Source organism: Mauremys reevesii, linkage group 3, assembly GCF_016161935.1.
Source record: "Mauremys reevesii isolate NIE-2019 linkage group 3, ASM1616193v1, whole genome shotgun sequence".
Classification (NCBI taxonomy): domain Eukaryota; kingdom Metazoa; phylum Chordata; order Testudines; family Geoemydidae; genus Mauremys; species Mauremys reevesii.
Window position 1 is genome coordinate 169,952,151 of NC_052625.1, and position 16,848 is coordinate 169,968,998.

A 16,848-nucleotide genomic window follows, 5' to 3' on the forward strand; every position below is an offset into this window, starting at 1 on the left:
CAGCCGGCCTGGACTGGAATCTCTGAAAGAGACGCTGCAGGAGACCCCAGGGTGTAAAAGAATGGCCCTCCCAAGAGTGGAAGCAAGTTGGAGATTCTGGACAAGCTGTATACAGGATAATCTCTTGTCCACCTTCCCCCACTTCTCTGGATATTATACACAGAGGTGGCCAGTCTGGACATACGTGTGAGAGTATGAAAGTGGCTTAGGGCTTGGGGCATTAAAGTTTTTCTTCCCCTGAGTGATGTGGGAGGGTTCCCAACAATCTCAATTACAAGGGCAAATTCATATGCTTCAAAATATGTATCAAGTTGAGAAATATGTTCTTTATACAGTCTATAGAGTGTTTATTTTATGTATTAAGTATAATGTATTGTGTTTTGTGATTAAGGATGTATAGCAACCCCATTATATTATTACAATGGGAATGTTAATGTTTGTATTATTGTTGTTTAGTGTAGGATTATGTTATTGTTGTTGTAAAGGACGTGATAATAGTAATACCTTTCATGGCCATGCTAATTATGCACTGTTATTCCAGTCTGCTTTGGATTTAACTATCTTGAATAATTTTGTATCATCTACAAATTTTGCCACCTCACTGTGTACTCCTTTTTCTGGCTCATTTATGAATAGGGTGAACAGCACCGGTCCCAGTACAGATCCCTGGGGGACAACACTATTTACCTCTCTCCATTCTGAAAACTGACCATTTATTCCTACCCTTTGTTTCCTAACTTTTCACCAGTTACTGATCCACGAGAAGACCTTCTCTCTTATCCCATGACTTCTTACTTTGCTTAAGAGCTTTTGGTGAGGGACCTTGTCAAAGGCTTTCTGAAAATCCAACTACACTATATCCACCAAAAAGGATCTGAGATTTATAGTAAATCACAAATTGAACATGAGCCAATGATGTGATGCCGTTGCAAAAAAGGCTAACATAATTCTTGCACGTACTGACAGTAAGACGCAGGAAGTAACTGTTCCATTCTGCTCAGCATGGGTGAGGCCTCAGCTGGAATATTGCATCCTGTTTTGGGCACCTCGCTTTAAGAAAGATGTGGACAAATTGGAGAGAGTTTAGGAGAGAGCAACAAAAATGATACAAAGACCCATATAGTTTGTGTGGTTAGAGTTTCCCCCAATGAAGAACCTTAAATCTCATAACTAACATGTCCATACAAGACAGTGAGGGTATGTCTACACTACCAGATTCGTACGACTCGTGCATCCGACGAAGTGGGCATTCACCCACAAAAGCTCATGCTGCAAAACGTCTGTTAGTCTATAAGGTGCCACAGGATTCTTTGCTGCTACTACCAGATTCGTTCTATTTAACTTAATTCGAATTTGTGGAATCGACCTTACAAAGTCGAATTTGTGTGTCCACACTAAGGACACTAATTCGACTTTGTGAGTCCACACTAACGGGGCAAGCGTCGACATTGGAAGCGGTGCACTGTGGGAATCTATCCCACAGTTCCCGCAATCCCCGCTGCCCATTTGAATTCTGGGATTTCCCCACAATGCATGCTGGGGGGAAAAATGTGTCGAGGGTGGTCTTGGGTAACTGTCATCATTCAACGTGCTTTCGGACGTCTCAAGGGGAGATGGAGGAGCTTACTGACTCGCACGGATCTCAGCGAAACCAATATCCCCATTGTTATTGCAGCTTGCTGTGTGCTCCACAATCTCTGTGAGAGCAAGGGGGAGACCTTTATGGCGGGATGGGAGGTTGAGGCAAATCACCTGGCTGCTGATTACGCTCAGCCAGACAGCCGTGCAATTAGAAGAGCCCAGCGGGAAGCGCTGTGCATCCGGGAGGCTTTGAAAGCTAGGTTCCTCAGGGAGCACGGTAGTGACTGTTCAGTTTCTTTACAGAGAAGCTGAACCTGCCCCTGCTTCAGTTACTGTTGACTTTCTTCTGTGGTTACATACCCCGTTCTCCACGTTTCCCCCTTCCAACACACATTTAAAAATAAAGTTAATGGAACATTGTTAATTAACAACGTTTTCTTTATTAATGAATTCGCGTTAAAGGGTTGAAACAGGGACGCAGACTGTGGTGGGTAGGGTGTACAGTGATGTTAACACCGCTTCTACACTCGAGGAATGACAGGCTCCTGCTCCTAGAGCGGTCTGCAGTGCCGGACTGGTTGTTTCAACGGAGCCTGCCATCCCTCCTTTTCGGGACTCTGTGTGCGGGGGCTACGTGACCTTGTGGCAGGGGAGGACGGTTACAGATTCCCCTGCTGCGTGGCTCTGTGGTCCGGGACAAGGACCGCTGCATAAGTTCTGTAACCGCCCTCCCATGCCACAAAGTCACGTACCCCCCACCCACACAGAACATGGAAAACACCTCCCAGACCGACCAGGGTGCCTACTGACTGCACTGTGTGTGTGACCTGTTGTTGATCCTGCCCCCATGTCTGTACCCTGGTAAAGGTGACTGTCCTATGCAATTAACAACCCCCTTTCCCCCCCTTCACAGACAGTCTTCTGTAGAAAAACTTTGCTGTTAATTACTATTTCCGTCAACTACTTTTAATAATCAACTACACAGTTAGAGGATGAAACTGGGATTGGGGCTTCGGTGAGCCAGGAAGGAAAGGACTTCTCAGTGTTTAGGGAATGAGAGCCTTCTTGTATTTGTGCACTCTGCAGGGGTGCAGTGACAGTTTTCACGGCCCCTGTCGCCCCTCCTTCTTGTTACTTTGGGTGAGGGGGGTTTGGGACTTTGTGGCAGGGGAGGGCGGTTGCAGATACAGTGCAGGGGGGCTCTGTCCTCCTGCCTGCGGTCCTGCAGAACATCCACAAGGCACCGGAGTGTGTCAAATTTTCCCTGGGCATTTCCTGTGTGGCTGGTCAGAACATCCAAGCTCGGACTGCTGTCCAGAACGTCGAGTGGTGCACTGTGGGATAGCTCCCGGAGCTACTAAGGTCGATTTCCGTCCACACATAGCCTAATTTGACATAGCCATGTCGAATTTAGCGCTACTCCCCTCGTCGGGGAGGAGTACAGAATTCGAACTAAAGAGCCCTCTAGGTCAAACTAATTAGCTTCCTGGTGTGGACGGGTGCACGGTTAAATCGAATTAACGCTGCTAAATTCGACATAAACTCCTAGTGTAGACCAGGCCTGATTTTATGCTAGGGCTGTGAATCCACTTAAAGATCCACAGCTTTAGACCCTTACACCCCCACAGTATCCCTAGGAAGTCAGTGGGAATCCATATGAATGTAAACAGGACAAGGGCCTAAGTCAGCAAAGCTAATATAGTTACACATATGGCTTGCTGAACTAGCACAGGAGGAGACAATTAATAACTAATGACCAAAGATAAGCACACAGTCCTCGCCTAGGAGGCATTGTAAAACATTCCACACTGGAGATAAATCTCTCTGTGAGGAAAGAAAGTGTCCCAACTCTGCCAGAAAAATCGTGTGTGTGCAGGGACAGGCTATTTATCACGTTTGCCAGGGAATGAAATCTCCTTCTATAACAAATGCTAATAAACCAGAAGCTGGTGCCTTGACTAAACTAAGCTATGGTGAAGAAGTAGCAGCCGACTGAGCAATATCAAGCAGCACTGAAGACTCAGGAAATGGTTTCTCTGGGTTAAGCAGATCTCCCTTTGGAGCCTGTATAACTCAAATCCCCGTTTCCAGGCTTTTACTCCTCATGGACACAGATATTATCAATCTGCATCTCTTTGATGGTTAACTATGCACAGGATATATGTATCCCTGTTATCAAAGTGCCATTTGAAAGAGTTGCATGTGCTTACACTTGGGATGCATTTGGCCTTTACACTGGATGTTTTCTAGGCAAAACAAACATGGAGTTTCCTTCCCACTCCTTTGTTTCACACAAAATAATACTGAAGCCCTACTGTTAGTCAGTTTGAGTAATCTCCTTCTGTTAAAGTGGCCATATTTTCAAACTAAAAAGGCTGTTTTTTGTTGTTTTTAACAAATGTGAACTGATGTTACTTCTGCCAACTTCTGACTCAGCAGTGATTTTATTCCTATATTAAGAAACAGATTTACAGAACCCTTAGGTTGACTGGGGGTATATTACTCCATGAGTATTCTCATTTATGCCAGTGGGATTACTCATAGAGTAAAGTACTTATTGAGTAAGGATGGCAGAATCTGGCCCCCACATGAGCATCTGAAAAGCCCAGCACAAAACCTCCCCCCTTCTGTAGTTATTTAAAATAACACATTTATTGACTGCATGAAAACAAAGATAAACTTGAAGTGTCCCAAAAGACATTCAGGCACTTGGATATCATATGAAAGACCAAGACTGTTCTATTAAAACGGAGACATATAATCTCTACCTTTTGGTCAACAACTCCTTGTATACCTAACACGTTATGTCTTGGATTTCACCGCCTATTTCATTTTATTTGACTCATTGCTCTACCATGAAGGGAGATTTTGAGTAGAGTTGGACATTTGTAAAACAAAGAAAGCTTGCAGCATTACGGAGACTGATCATTTAAACGCACTGTTGCATCATTTTGATACATGCGGTAAAAACTACATTCCAGGCACAATGTAGAAATTCACTTGATCAATGAGCATCAAATCAAGTTGCTGACTGGAAAATTCTCAGCCCAAAATGTTCACATTGGTCAAGTAAACTATGGCTCTGAGGATATAATAATGCTAATCCAGCGATCACAGGGAATATTTTTATTTTAAATCATGTTGGTCATGTCATATTAGATATAATTGTGTGCAGGAAAGTTGTGAGAATTACTATAATGATGTACCCCATCCTTGTTTGACTCTCTACAGGACACCATCCCATGATTGTTCAAAACTTCAGCAGGGTGGAAACAGAATCTTACACTTCCTAAATCATTATCCAGGCATAGGCTTGTTAATGTTATTAGATTATTAAACTGAGCTCCACTTTGAACTCATTTCAATTATTCTAATTTGGACTTGAAATTTTTAGTTCCACAATCTTTTTCCTTTGGTTTGGTTTTAATTTTTAAAGATGGTGTTTGTTCCCATTGCAAACAGATTTTCATTTACATATTTTTAAGATTCACATTGGTATCTCCTCTTCATGTACCTGGACTAAAAATCTTAAGGCATAGCTTTCACATGAAATGGCATGTAGGGGAACCACACAATTTGACAAAGAACAAACAAAGAAAAAAACAAACAAAATAAATATAAAACGCACAAGGTTACACAATATCTAACTGTGACTTTACCTGGAAATGCATGCCCTGTTAGAGAATCCAAACCTGAAATTAAAACAGTGAAAAAAATAATCTTTAACACTTTTAACACTTCAAAACTTTTAATTGGCACCACGATCAAATATCATTAATATAAAATTTGTCACAGGAAGCAAAGATAAAAATCCCAGTGTTACATTAGGTAGTGTGTATAAATTTGGGTATGTATGAGATAGAAAAAGCAGTATGTAAATATGAAACTCCTGTATACTTTAACAAGTTCACTTGCTTTGTTATAACAACTTTAATCATGCTGCACTATAGTTAGGTTGGGTTTAGCAAGTAATTCCTTTCCAAACCACTGTTTTCAGAGCTTTATTCCTTGAATGTGAACGTATGTTCTGAGGTTGTACATATGAATTCTTAGCCCCTAGTAATATTTTTCTTTTTCTTACAAATGTTAAAAAAATGATTCTTTAAAGATATACATTCAAAGAAGATGAGCCTGATATACTACTGCAGGAGCAGGGAAGTGTACATTACTCCTGTATCCCAGGATAATTCACTTTGAGGGAAAGCAGACAATGATACCAACACAGCAAATCCTTCAGGCTTTTTCCCAGTGGCAGGACAAGAATCTAGGATTGTAGCTTCCTGGAACAGCACCCTGCCATTTACAATTCTATATTTTTAACAGAGACACATTCAGTAACTTATGAAAGATTCTCTATAACTCACACACTTGCATTCATATTTAGGTCTGTAGATGGAATTGAACCTAAGCTCACAAAATCGTGACTATTGAACAAGATTAGCAAGGGCTCCTTTTGTATTAGGAAGACAAAGATAAAATGTATTTGATTGACCAAAAAAGTCTTCCTACCTAATGTATTGACATTGATACATGGAATAGGGTGTTCAGGCCTTTTGATCATACAGCAAACCCTCATGGGTCAACAGTACCCCATCCTAATTCAAAACTATCACCCTCACAATGGTGGTATAAAAGATATGCTGCCATCAAGAGTTCCTTCTTCCCTCCACCCAAATTGTGAGATAAAAGTAAGCAGCTGTGTGTTCCCCAGGACAGCAGAGCAGGGGAGTTCTGTGCTTCCTATTAAAAGAGAAGACGAGAAGGTGTTGGAGGAGGAATTGGAGGAGAAAAGTTTAGCGGCTAGTTTACTCCCCTATGTACACATATGATTGGTTTTTTGCGTTCACTTGGTGTTATTCTGAAATGAATTTACTCTTTATTTTTACCTAGAGAAGGGTTGCTCAGGGATCTGAGTAAATTTATTAGAAATGTGCAGTAAGAGTTTTAAATAAACACGGCCTTGAAAAAGGATTTTCCTTCTTGTTTGTAACAAACATACAAAAAAGCTGATGTGACTTGACTATTTGTTGATGCAGCTCAAATGTTGAGCCTCCTACAGTTCAGTTGTTTATTCTTTAAAAAAAATAATTGTGGTGAGAAAATTATATCTTCTGCTGGATAGGCTGACACACAGCTTCTCCCACTGGAAGGTAGAAGGAAAACATTCCTGACTGTGATAATATATAAATGTCCAAATGAGAGAAATTTACTGGGCACCAACAACATGCTCAATGCTGTAAAAGAACAAAGAAAACATGATTCCTGCCCTAGAAAATATGGCTTTCCAAAAATCATACGGAAACACGTAATATTCTAAAGGCATGTTAGATCAGTGGTTCTCAACCTTTACTATCTGAGTTACAACAGAAAAAAGTTTTTAGATCTCCCTTTAGAAAGAGATCATGGTCGTGACTACTCTCAGTACCTGTTCATGACCCCTTGACCATCCATGTGTTACAGATTATACACAGGTGCTAACACTCACCTTCCCCCGAGGTAGGCACCTAAATCCTTTGGTGGATCTGGGGCTTTAGTAATTGCTTGTTTACATAAAATAGTATAAAATAAAATAAAAACATGGACATAGACTGTTACCTATGAAATATGTGTGTACGTGCACTGGGACTCTGGGTACAATGAGTGTAAAACTTGATACTCTGCAGGCAACGCACATAATGCATCTGTCTCAGGATAAATCAGGGCTAGTTTGTTGTACTACATGAATAGCTAAATGTGACATGGGCACGTGTTTATTTCCTTGCAACTAGACCTATATGATGTGAAAATAAGGTAGTTTGTCATCTTCTTACAAGTCTTCTATGTGAAGTTTTGAATAAAGTAAGACCTCCTTTGCCAGTTGAAACCACAGAATTTTAGGATACATTGAACTCACAAATCATGATCCCATGCCCCACTTCCATCATTACTGTCCCACAATAAGTGATATGAACTGATACTAAAGAAGGCGAGCAGCGTAAGGGTTTCCCAAATGCAGACAAATACAGTCTGCTGCTCTTCCCTGCTAACCTTAAATATATGCAATTACTACAGTTAATAATGGAATGAAACCTTTGCTGTGCCTGGAACAACTGGGGTTTCCAGTCTCTGCCATAAGGATTCTACAACTCTGTTACACCAATTAAAGGCCAGGATGATAGGAAGGGTTTTAAACTGCTCTATTTTGTTTCTTATGCACAGAACAGAAAACATTGCTTTGCTACCATTAACTGAAAATGGGAAGAACTGAACTAAAATTAACTACATTGGTAAGAAACTGGGTGGCAGCAGTAGACCATAACATTAGGGTCCATACATTAACAATTAAGCATATATTAAAGAAATAAGAGGATGGTGTATAGTTCAAACGTTTGGCAATTTAAGTGTGCATACAATGTTGGCACACAGCCAAGGACAGAGAGATGGCAGTTTTGGCCTATGGCTAGTGTGTTGATAGGCAGATATGGATTGAGGTCAAGTAAAGGTCACTCCAATGCTGCAAGGAGAGCTCAGTCAGGAATGTTCAGTCCAAAACTAGGTTAGGGTCTCCATCCCATAATAGTAAATATCCCATAATACTAAAACTTGTTGTGTAACAGCTTTGATTGACAGTTACATTTAGCAGTTGTGATTGGTCTATAGGTATGGACCAATCAGAGAGAGACTGAAGGTGATTAGAGGAGAGGTATGCTAATGATAGGATTGGGAAACAAGCAAATCAGAACAGGCCAAAAACTGTATAAAAGACAGAGAGCAAGCAGGCAAAAGTCAGTCAAGTCAAGAGCAGGAGATAAAGAAGGAGAACCAAAAGAACATCAGATGCAGCAGCAGCAGCAGTGCTTCTACTGCAGACCAGAAGGACCCTGACAAAACAGAGGAAGAATAATCTACGGAGAGTAAGCATGCTAGGTATAGTGTAGGATATAGAATAGAAGTAGGGTTAATGAATGTGTACGGTTGGGATAATAAAGATGAGTGTGTGTATGTTTATGTTACCATGTATAAAGTTTAGAGTTTATTAAGATTGCTGGCAGTGTCCTACATATGACTGATCACCATGTGCTGTATTAACATTACAATATTGGATACTTTAGCTTGTATACCCGTGCTAAGAGATTTATGTTTATGTTTTAATTTAGGTTTACATTACTTGTATTAGGAAAGGTTGGTTACACTAAATACAAAAAATACTTTGCTTTGGAAAAGTATTGCCTGGGTGTCAATCTTTTGACCAGAAGGATGTAGCCATGTTCTCCGAGGGGTGAACAAATCTAGTCTGTTCTGGGGAGTTTTCTGAAGGACAGAGGGGAGATGCTTGGTTAACCCTGGCAATTCTACTAGGGCAGGCCTGCTCCTTTCTCCTTGAAGGAACAGATTAACAGGTCAAAAACTTGGGAACCTGGAAGTAAGCAACAGGAGGGTACTTGGGGACCCCTGAGTCTGTTCTTGGGGTAACAGCAATAGTCCTTATTATCAAAAAGACTTTGCATTCCCTGGACTGATTTTCAACTAAGTATACAGGATCAGGTGGAATACAAGTTTCTTGCATTCCACTTATCAACTATTGCCCTGATTTGGTAGTTTTCAGTTTGATTCACACAAGATTTCCCAAACAAAAAACAGGAACATTGATTAAAGTGATGTACATGCAAATAAAACATTTCCAAACAGCGTAACTACTATGTCCACAGTAGCAATTAGCAATAAATTATATTCACAAATGCATACCTGATTGAGACAGTAATTAATTCATTTAAATAAAAGAAGGAAAAAAAGACTAATTTGAAGGTAGTACTGACTTCCATTTACACTGTAAAAAATGTAGATGATTTTAGAAAGGGAAGGGGGATATACTTGTTCTTTAGTACGCTGCAATCATTTCATTAGCTCAGTGCAGAACAGGCATTAGAGAGAGTACAGGCTTTTCATACTGATAAGATCATTGTTTATTTCTTAGCATTGATTTGATTAGGATTTCCAGCATCACAAAGATGAAGTCTTCTCTATTTCCTGTCTCCAGGGCACAAGTCCTCACATTTGAATAATAGTACATATTGTACACTGCCATATGCAAAGCTTCATCTTTCACCTGGGTGGTCCCTCTAAAGCAGGATTTGCACCAAAATAGTGATGTACAATATATCTTCTTCCTGGATTAACATCCCAGGTTTGTACTGTTGCTGCATTGTATTGAAAGAACACTGACACCTACTCTGGAAGCACAGTCATTGTGATGCCACGCTGGTGAAATGTATTTCAGGTGTAAAACACATGTAAGTAATTGTAATGTTAGGAATCTTTCCGTGGAATATCAGTGAGATACTGAAATGCCAAATTTAATCTCTGTGCACTGATTCATTCATAGAAGAGTAGCCAAAGAAACAATAAACTATGCTTCTTTGCAAATTTATGTTCCTTGTTTCTAAATGTTCAATAACTTCACTGCCAGGAAATACATTTTCTCCTCTAATTCTTTGTAGTAGGCAAAAAAATATTACAAGAAGGCTGGACCCTAATTTACTCTGGGCAGGAGAATAAGGAGGCAGCAGTAGAAATAAGGGACCAAGAGTCATTCTGGGTGTGTAGGGTAAAATAGCTCAGAGGGCCTGGGGACAGTGCATTTTATAGGAAGAATGCCCTACAGAAATTTGGGATATGAAGGAGGGATATGAAGAGATGTGAAAGACTGGTCAGAGCCTCACAAAAGCAGGAGAAGTGGGGTGGTGACGGACAGCAGAGCTGCAGTGGCTGGAGAACTGAGATGATTTGCACAGGTCAGAGGATGTAACTCTTCCAGCCAGGACATGGGAAATAAAAAACTATGTCAGCCAGTGTGGGGATGGGGGAGGGAGCAGAAGCAGTGGTGGAGCAGCACTTTGGAAGTATCTGTGTTCTAAAGTTATCCATTAAAAGTTGATGAGAGCTTTTGTGTTTTAATCCCATTATTTTTTCTCCTGATTTCGGAGAAGTGAGACCTGAATCTGAAACTCTTCTCCTGCATGCCCTAGCTGGCAGACAAAGTGGGCTGTTTTTCACAGGATGCATTTTCTCCATCTCTTCCATTCTCTACCTCTTCTCTTACTTTGTTTTTTTCTCTCTCTTGTGTTCCATCTCCCCACGCCTCTCCTGATTTTCTTTCAGTCCCCTCATCCCTCTTAGATTTGGGAGGTTGGGAGCTCAGTGCCTTCTTCCCACCCTTGGATCTAGCTGAGAATCTTGTGAAAAAAATCACAAGAGTTGTCAAGACTGCACACCCTAGAAGAAGATGTCCACTAGTGGATATACCCTCTAGGTTTGTATCCTTAAGTAAAACTAATAGGTAAGACATAACTGCGTCCATGCCTCTGTATGATGGCACTATAATGGAAATGTGCTGCAGCTGCAGAACGATGTACATTATTAATTAAAAGACTGTTGTTGCTATAAAGACAATTCCCATATAATTCTCATTCCTAGACCTAGATCTTCACTATTTACTGTTATTTTATCCTCTTGCCCCCATCTCCAATTGATAAAACTCAGTTTTCAGACTCCTTCTCTCAGTCATTGCTACATTATCACACTCATTTGTCATTATTTCTGTTAACAGTGCAATTATGATTTTTAATGTGAATTTATGTTTTCTATAATGATCCATCTGATAAAAATGGAGAAAAATGAGTTTGCAGATTTCAAAGACATTCATAATGTTACAGTAGTCAGTTTAAGAACCCCATAAATAATTTGTATTGGTTGTTTGAACTCTGTTTTTTTACCATCTCAGCATAATTCAAGAAGAAAAATAATAGTTTGGTTAGATCGTTATGAAAACGGTACAGCAATGCACTATATAAAGCTATTTATTTCTTGTTTTTATCTAGGTACAGGCATAGTAGTGATTAAACTGTACATCAAAATGGGCCATTCAACTTAAATCTATTGGGGCAATCATGAATTGATTCTGTCAGCTTTTGATCCAGTGCTGTCACTGGTTTCCCAAAGACACTACATTCATTTTTATCTATTCTGAGTATAACTACATGAACAATGCAAGAACTATTTGGGATAAATGGTTGTATGGAAAATTAAGTGTCTTACTGTTAATAAACGTGATAGTCTGACATCTCTGAAAAGCACAAGTTAAAGTGTCAGGACAAAAATGAACTTAGTATTGCCAACCCAAAGCATTCAATACTCATGAGCCAGGCCTTCAGAATCATGATACTGGTTTAAAAATCATGAGATTATTAAATATAATAAAGGTTGGATTCATTTTATTTGTCTTCTGATTTTTGAACCTTTAGGCTTGAACTTTCAAGCCTTTCACTGCAACAATGCAACAGGGCTAGAAACACACTTTTTTTAAAACTGAGGTTGGGATTTTCAGGAGCTGGGGCTATTAAAAAAACAAAACAAAACACCAAACATTGTAAGATTTGTGATAAAATCCCAAGAGCTGGTAATGTTTTAAAATGTACGCTACCTCCAAAGCTACATTATTCCCGGGACATTGTCGACTTACATAATCTTATAAAATTTCTGTACCTATCTTACTAAAAAACACCTTATTAACACTGAAAGAACTGTAAAAAAATACTGTTGACTCTTTTGCATTTATTTCAGCTTGGACAATGAAAACCATTTAAATCAATATCTTTAGTTTAGTTTGTTTCATGTCGTCATTCTTGGTGCTGCATCCTTTGTGCTACAGAAACTGCAGTGGAATGGGTACTTGTAAAATAAATAACTCTCACATGGACTTTTTAAAAAATGGTTTTAGGTTTTGGATCTAACTTCCTCAAAAATGTAAAGCTAAGCTCCAGGTCAACTTTGAATCGATGGAGTAGCATTAAGGCTGATGAGTATAGCCAGATACATTTTTTTAAAAGAGAAAAACTTGGAGTCTATTGAAACCAGCCATCTTAACTGGATCACACTTTACATTGTCCTCCCACATTCCTTCTGTTTTTCTTTTTTCTTTTTTTAACTCTGCTGACAGAAAAATTAAGTTTTCTATATATTTAGGTAGTGTTCATTGGTCCATCTTTTTCCTTCTGTTGATCCCATGCAAGCTGCTTCCTTAACATTTCTGAGCGTAATCACACTTTTGAGACTGATTTATCTAAACTCAATAGAGGAGTAAAAAAAACCCACCATTCTTTAATATTCTACCAAACATTCAGCCACATACAAGTGCCTCAAGTTTGAAATACTAATGCTTTGTACTTGTCGTACTGCCTTTCATCACAGCAATTCAATGAACATTACACCACATTCCTCTAATTCACACTCTAACAAAACACTGTAACTCAGCAAGATCCCCATGTACATAATACATAAATGCACACCTGATCCATTAAAAGTAAATGAGAAAAGTCTAAAATTGGCAATAAGGTTTTGTGTTAAGAGTGTCAGAGATATATGGTGTGTGTATTGTATTATTTAAATGTTGCCAATGCAAGGCAGGTTCTTATGGAGGACCATTACTGTGATGTTTAGGTCTTAGACTCATAGACTTTAAGATCAGAATGGATCATCATGATCATCTAGCCTGACCTCCTGCACATTGCAGGCTACAGAACCTTGCCCATCTACTCCTGTGATAGACCCATAACCTGTGGCTGAGTTACTGAAGTCCTCAAATCATTATTTAAAGACTTCAAGTTACAGAGAATCCACCATTTTCACTAGTTTAAACCTGCAAGTGACCCAGACCCTGTGCTGCAAAAAAATCACCGGGGTCTCTGTCAATCTGACCTCCGAGAAAATTCCTTCCCTACCCCAAATGCAGCAATCAGTTGGATCCTTAGTATGTGGGCATGTTCGACCCTGAACAATCCCTATTAAGGGATTGTGTTGGAGATTTAACACTTCAGTAAGCTAAACTGCAATGAAACTAAGTTTTTGTTTGAATTATATCGGTTTACTGATGGGTAAACTGAGACACAGAGGTATACAAGATCCGAAGCTGATCACTGCAGTGGATGGAAGCAAGCAGTAAAGGGCTCTTAGAAAGCAAGGTGAAATCTTAAAGCAGAACATGGACAGTTCTTGTGTTCTCTCTTTTCTAGCTATTAAACTCCTGAGCCCTCTCTTACAATATTATTAAAAATAAACCAATTTTCACCATAGCCTTTTCTTTCTTTTAAGGAGACTCAAAAGAAAGGCTGCTTTTTGACCACTGTCATGGTTCCAGGAAAGCTGTTCCTTTGATTTCTCTCTTGGTCCCTCATGTGGCAATCGTATATCTGCCCTTCTCACACAGTGGAATCCCACAATTCATCCACTTTGAAATAGAATCAACAGGCTACAACATCTCTGTTCATCAACCAAGTTTCCTCAGCAGGTCCAACTGGGTTTGGCTCCTGCCATAGACCTCCGCCCGAGAGCTGTGACATCAGACAGCTTCTTCAAGAGAAAGTAATATTTATTTGTCCATAGGAAAATATCTATAGGATGGCAGAAGGCTAAAACTCAAAACCCTAGCTTTTCCCTCATGACTTAGGGGGGCCAAACTACTATTACTCTGCAGACCTTATCTCTCTTTCTTTCCCACCAGTGGCTTGGCTTTTAACTGCTTTCAGTCTCTGTGTTTTGGATTTCCCACCTGGATCCCCTTGGGGCTACAAACTGGGATGGTCTCCCTCCTCTCAACCTGACTCCTGATTCCACACTAGCGAAGGTAAATGTCAAAGGAATTAACACAGTGATACTCAGACTGAGGCTTCCGAGTTGCAAGTGGATCTTAAATATGTCTTCTGTGGCTCTTTGCAGCACATGATATTAAAACACGGTGTGATTTAAATATTAACAAATCTAAGTTATTAACCAATCGGGATGCTTTTGTTATGTTTTTAACCAATTATAGTTGATAAAATAATAATACTTGAGTCATTTTTCTGTAAGAATGTTATAGGTATATATATACCTATAAGATTCTTACAGAAAAATGACTCAAGTATTATTATACTATATATATGAATTGTAAATGAAACAATTAATTCACTCTATTGTGGCTCTTTTGGGTAATGTTGATTGCTAATTTGGCGCCTGAGCCACTGAGGTCTGAGTATCACTGAATTAACACCTATATTGTCCATTTGAATATCAGCAGTTGACATTGTCTATAGGCATTGAGTTTTGTTCCTAACTAAGACTGATTTAACCCCCAGTTAATATTTAGCCAGCAACACAGTAATGACCAAACCCACAGGAATCCCCCATGTTGGCAGGGGGTTAGATTAGATGACCCTTGCTGTCCCTTCTAACCCTATGGTTCTATGAATACAGATATCTCCCACATTCTTTACAAGCCCTTTACTTTACCCCTGTCATGCTTGAGAACTGGCTTATTTCTAACTACGTGAAGCAGCACTTATGAGCACTGAGTTCTTTTGAAAATACTGGTTAGTTGATGATTCTGTAAGGGGTATTTCCTCAATATTGCTGTAAAATGGCTATCAATAAAATCATTATAATTTATTCTTATATTAGGTCATTATAAACTTGCCTGCACCATTACTGAATTTAAAAGATACACATTTTTCTACATGAGTCTTGGATAATATAATAATTTACATGCTGACATTTTTGATTGCTTGTTTTATTAAATGAGATGTTTAGGCTAACTAAAGAAATTCAGGAGATTTCTGCCAAGGGACAAGCCAAGCATCAGGAAAGAGAGCACCTTTTTAACCATAAAACCGTGTTCATTATGCCCAGGTGTGTTTATACAGACTCTAAAATGCAGCTTTTATAACATCATTCTTGGTTTAACGTTCTATGCTATATTCTTTTCTGCTATGATTTGGAAGTATATTTAAGCATTGGTTACTGTGATTTGTGCTTTGTATAAAATATGCATTAGAAATCTTTAGTTGAACATTGTAAATATACTGCAAATGGCAGTACATAAATCCAAGGCCCATTTTGGTCAAAAGACCAACAACCAATGAATTGTCTTATTACAGAACAGGACATGTCTCTTGTAGAAGATATCAGCTGATACAGATAAGGTTTTATCTCAAACAGCTGGCAAAATATCTAGGTGTGAGAAAGATTCCTGACTTTAAAAGAATATAAGGATTCACAAAGAAGTGATGCATAAGGAATGTTACCAAAAGCTACAAAACTAAGTAGCAGGCTTCTCTTTACCCCAACCTCCTTTGCAAGAAAAAAGACTCAGTTTCAAAGCCTCCACAAAGAATTACAGAAATACTAAAAATAATTCTTACAGTTGGAAAATGAAGTCTTATAGTTGGGAAATGCTTTGTAGAAGACCTTTCTTCTAAACTACTGTTTCTGCATAAAGGTTAAATCCTTTTAATTCCTTAGACTCCTAAAGATGGCATGAGCCTCTTTTGAGATGTATGTTTGTAAACATTTTGCATTTAAATGCAAGCATCAAATGTAATAACTTCCTAATATCAATGCTATGGTAAGATATTTTATGTACAGATATGGAGTCCAATGACCTCATTATAACTGATCACTAATGAAAGAAGCCATTTGAGTTTAGAATATTTATATTAATTGAGGAATTAATTAGTTATCTGGCAACACTTAAGCAATTTCCTTATCAAGCTGAGATAGACAAGAACTCCCTCTCTAAAGACAGTTTAGAAGAAGAGATGATGCATTCTTGGATGGCTATTTAAAAGACACTCTAAAAAAAGTTTTAAAAGATTATTTTTAGAACTGAAAACTTTTACATAGAAAGTAAGGGCCTGGACTTATTTGAAATAGAATTTCAGCTCGTATTGACCCCTAATGAAACTGACCAGATCTCTCAGAAAGTGGACTGAATAAGAGAAAAAGCTAACTCTAACTTTAAAGATGTTCTGAGAATTTCCTGTTACAGAGACAAAGGCAATATAACCATCAGTTGACGAAAAATTACAACTCCATCACATATGTAGTAGCAGATCACCTATTTATCAGCTGAAACTGCTAATAAGCAACCCATGAAGATGCTGAGCCAATGACAGGATAACAACAGCCAAGCCTGAAAAAGGTGTGTTTTCCTCCTTCTCTGAGGTTATAAAACCCTCTGGATTGAACAAGCAATGCACTCCATCCACTCATCACAGCCACACATCTTTGCTCAGCCTGTCTCTACAAGCAAGGCTACTAAGAAGATAGTCACAGAGCACCATCAAGAAGCAGCAACCTTCCATTTCAGAGGACACCACCACCAAAACTTCAATATGAATTGGTGAGATGAAGTTGTAAAGCACTGCCAAGGAATCTGATTTCTACTTTCCTATGATGATTTTAAGGGGAAACTGAAAT

At 39.1% G+C, this 16,848-nt stretch overlaps 1 protein-coding gene across 1 annotated transcript in view; it reads right to left on the reverse strand.

The window, feature by feature from the left end:
- DLGAP2 (DLG associated protein 2) overlaps nucleotides 1–16,848 on the reverse strand; it is a 405,020-nt gene that overhangs the window by 192,878 nt on the left and 195,294 nt on the right. Inside the window, exon 3 of the mRNA XM_039528234.1 lies at nucleotides 5,241–5,273. Within this exon, the coding sequence (XP_039384168.1) occupies nucleotides 5,241–5,273 (33 nt within the window). The remainder of the gene's footprint in view (nucleotides 1–5,240; nucleotides 5,274–16,848) is intronic.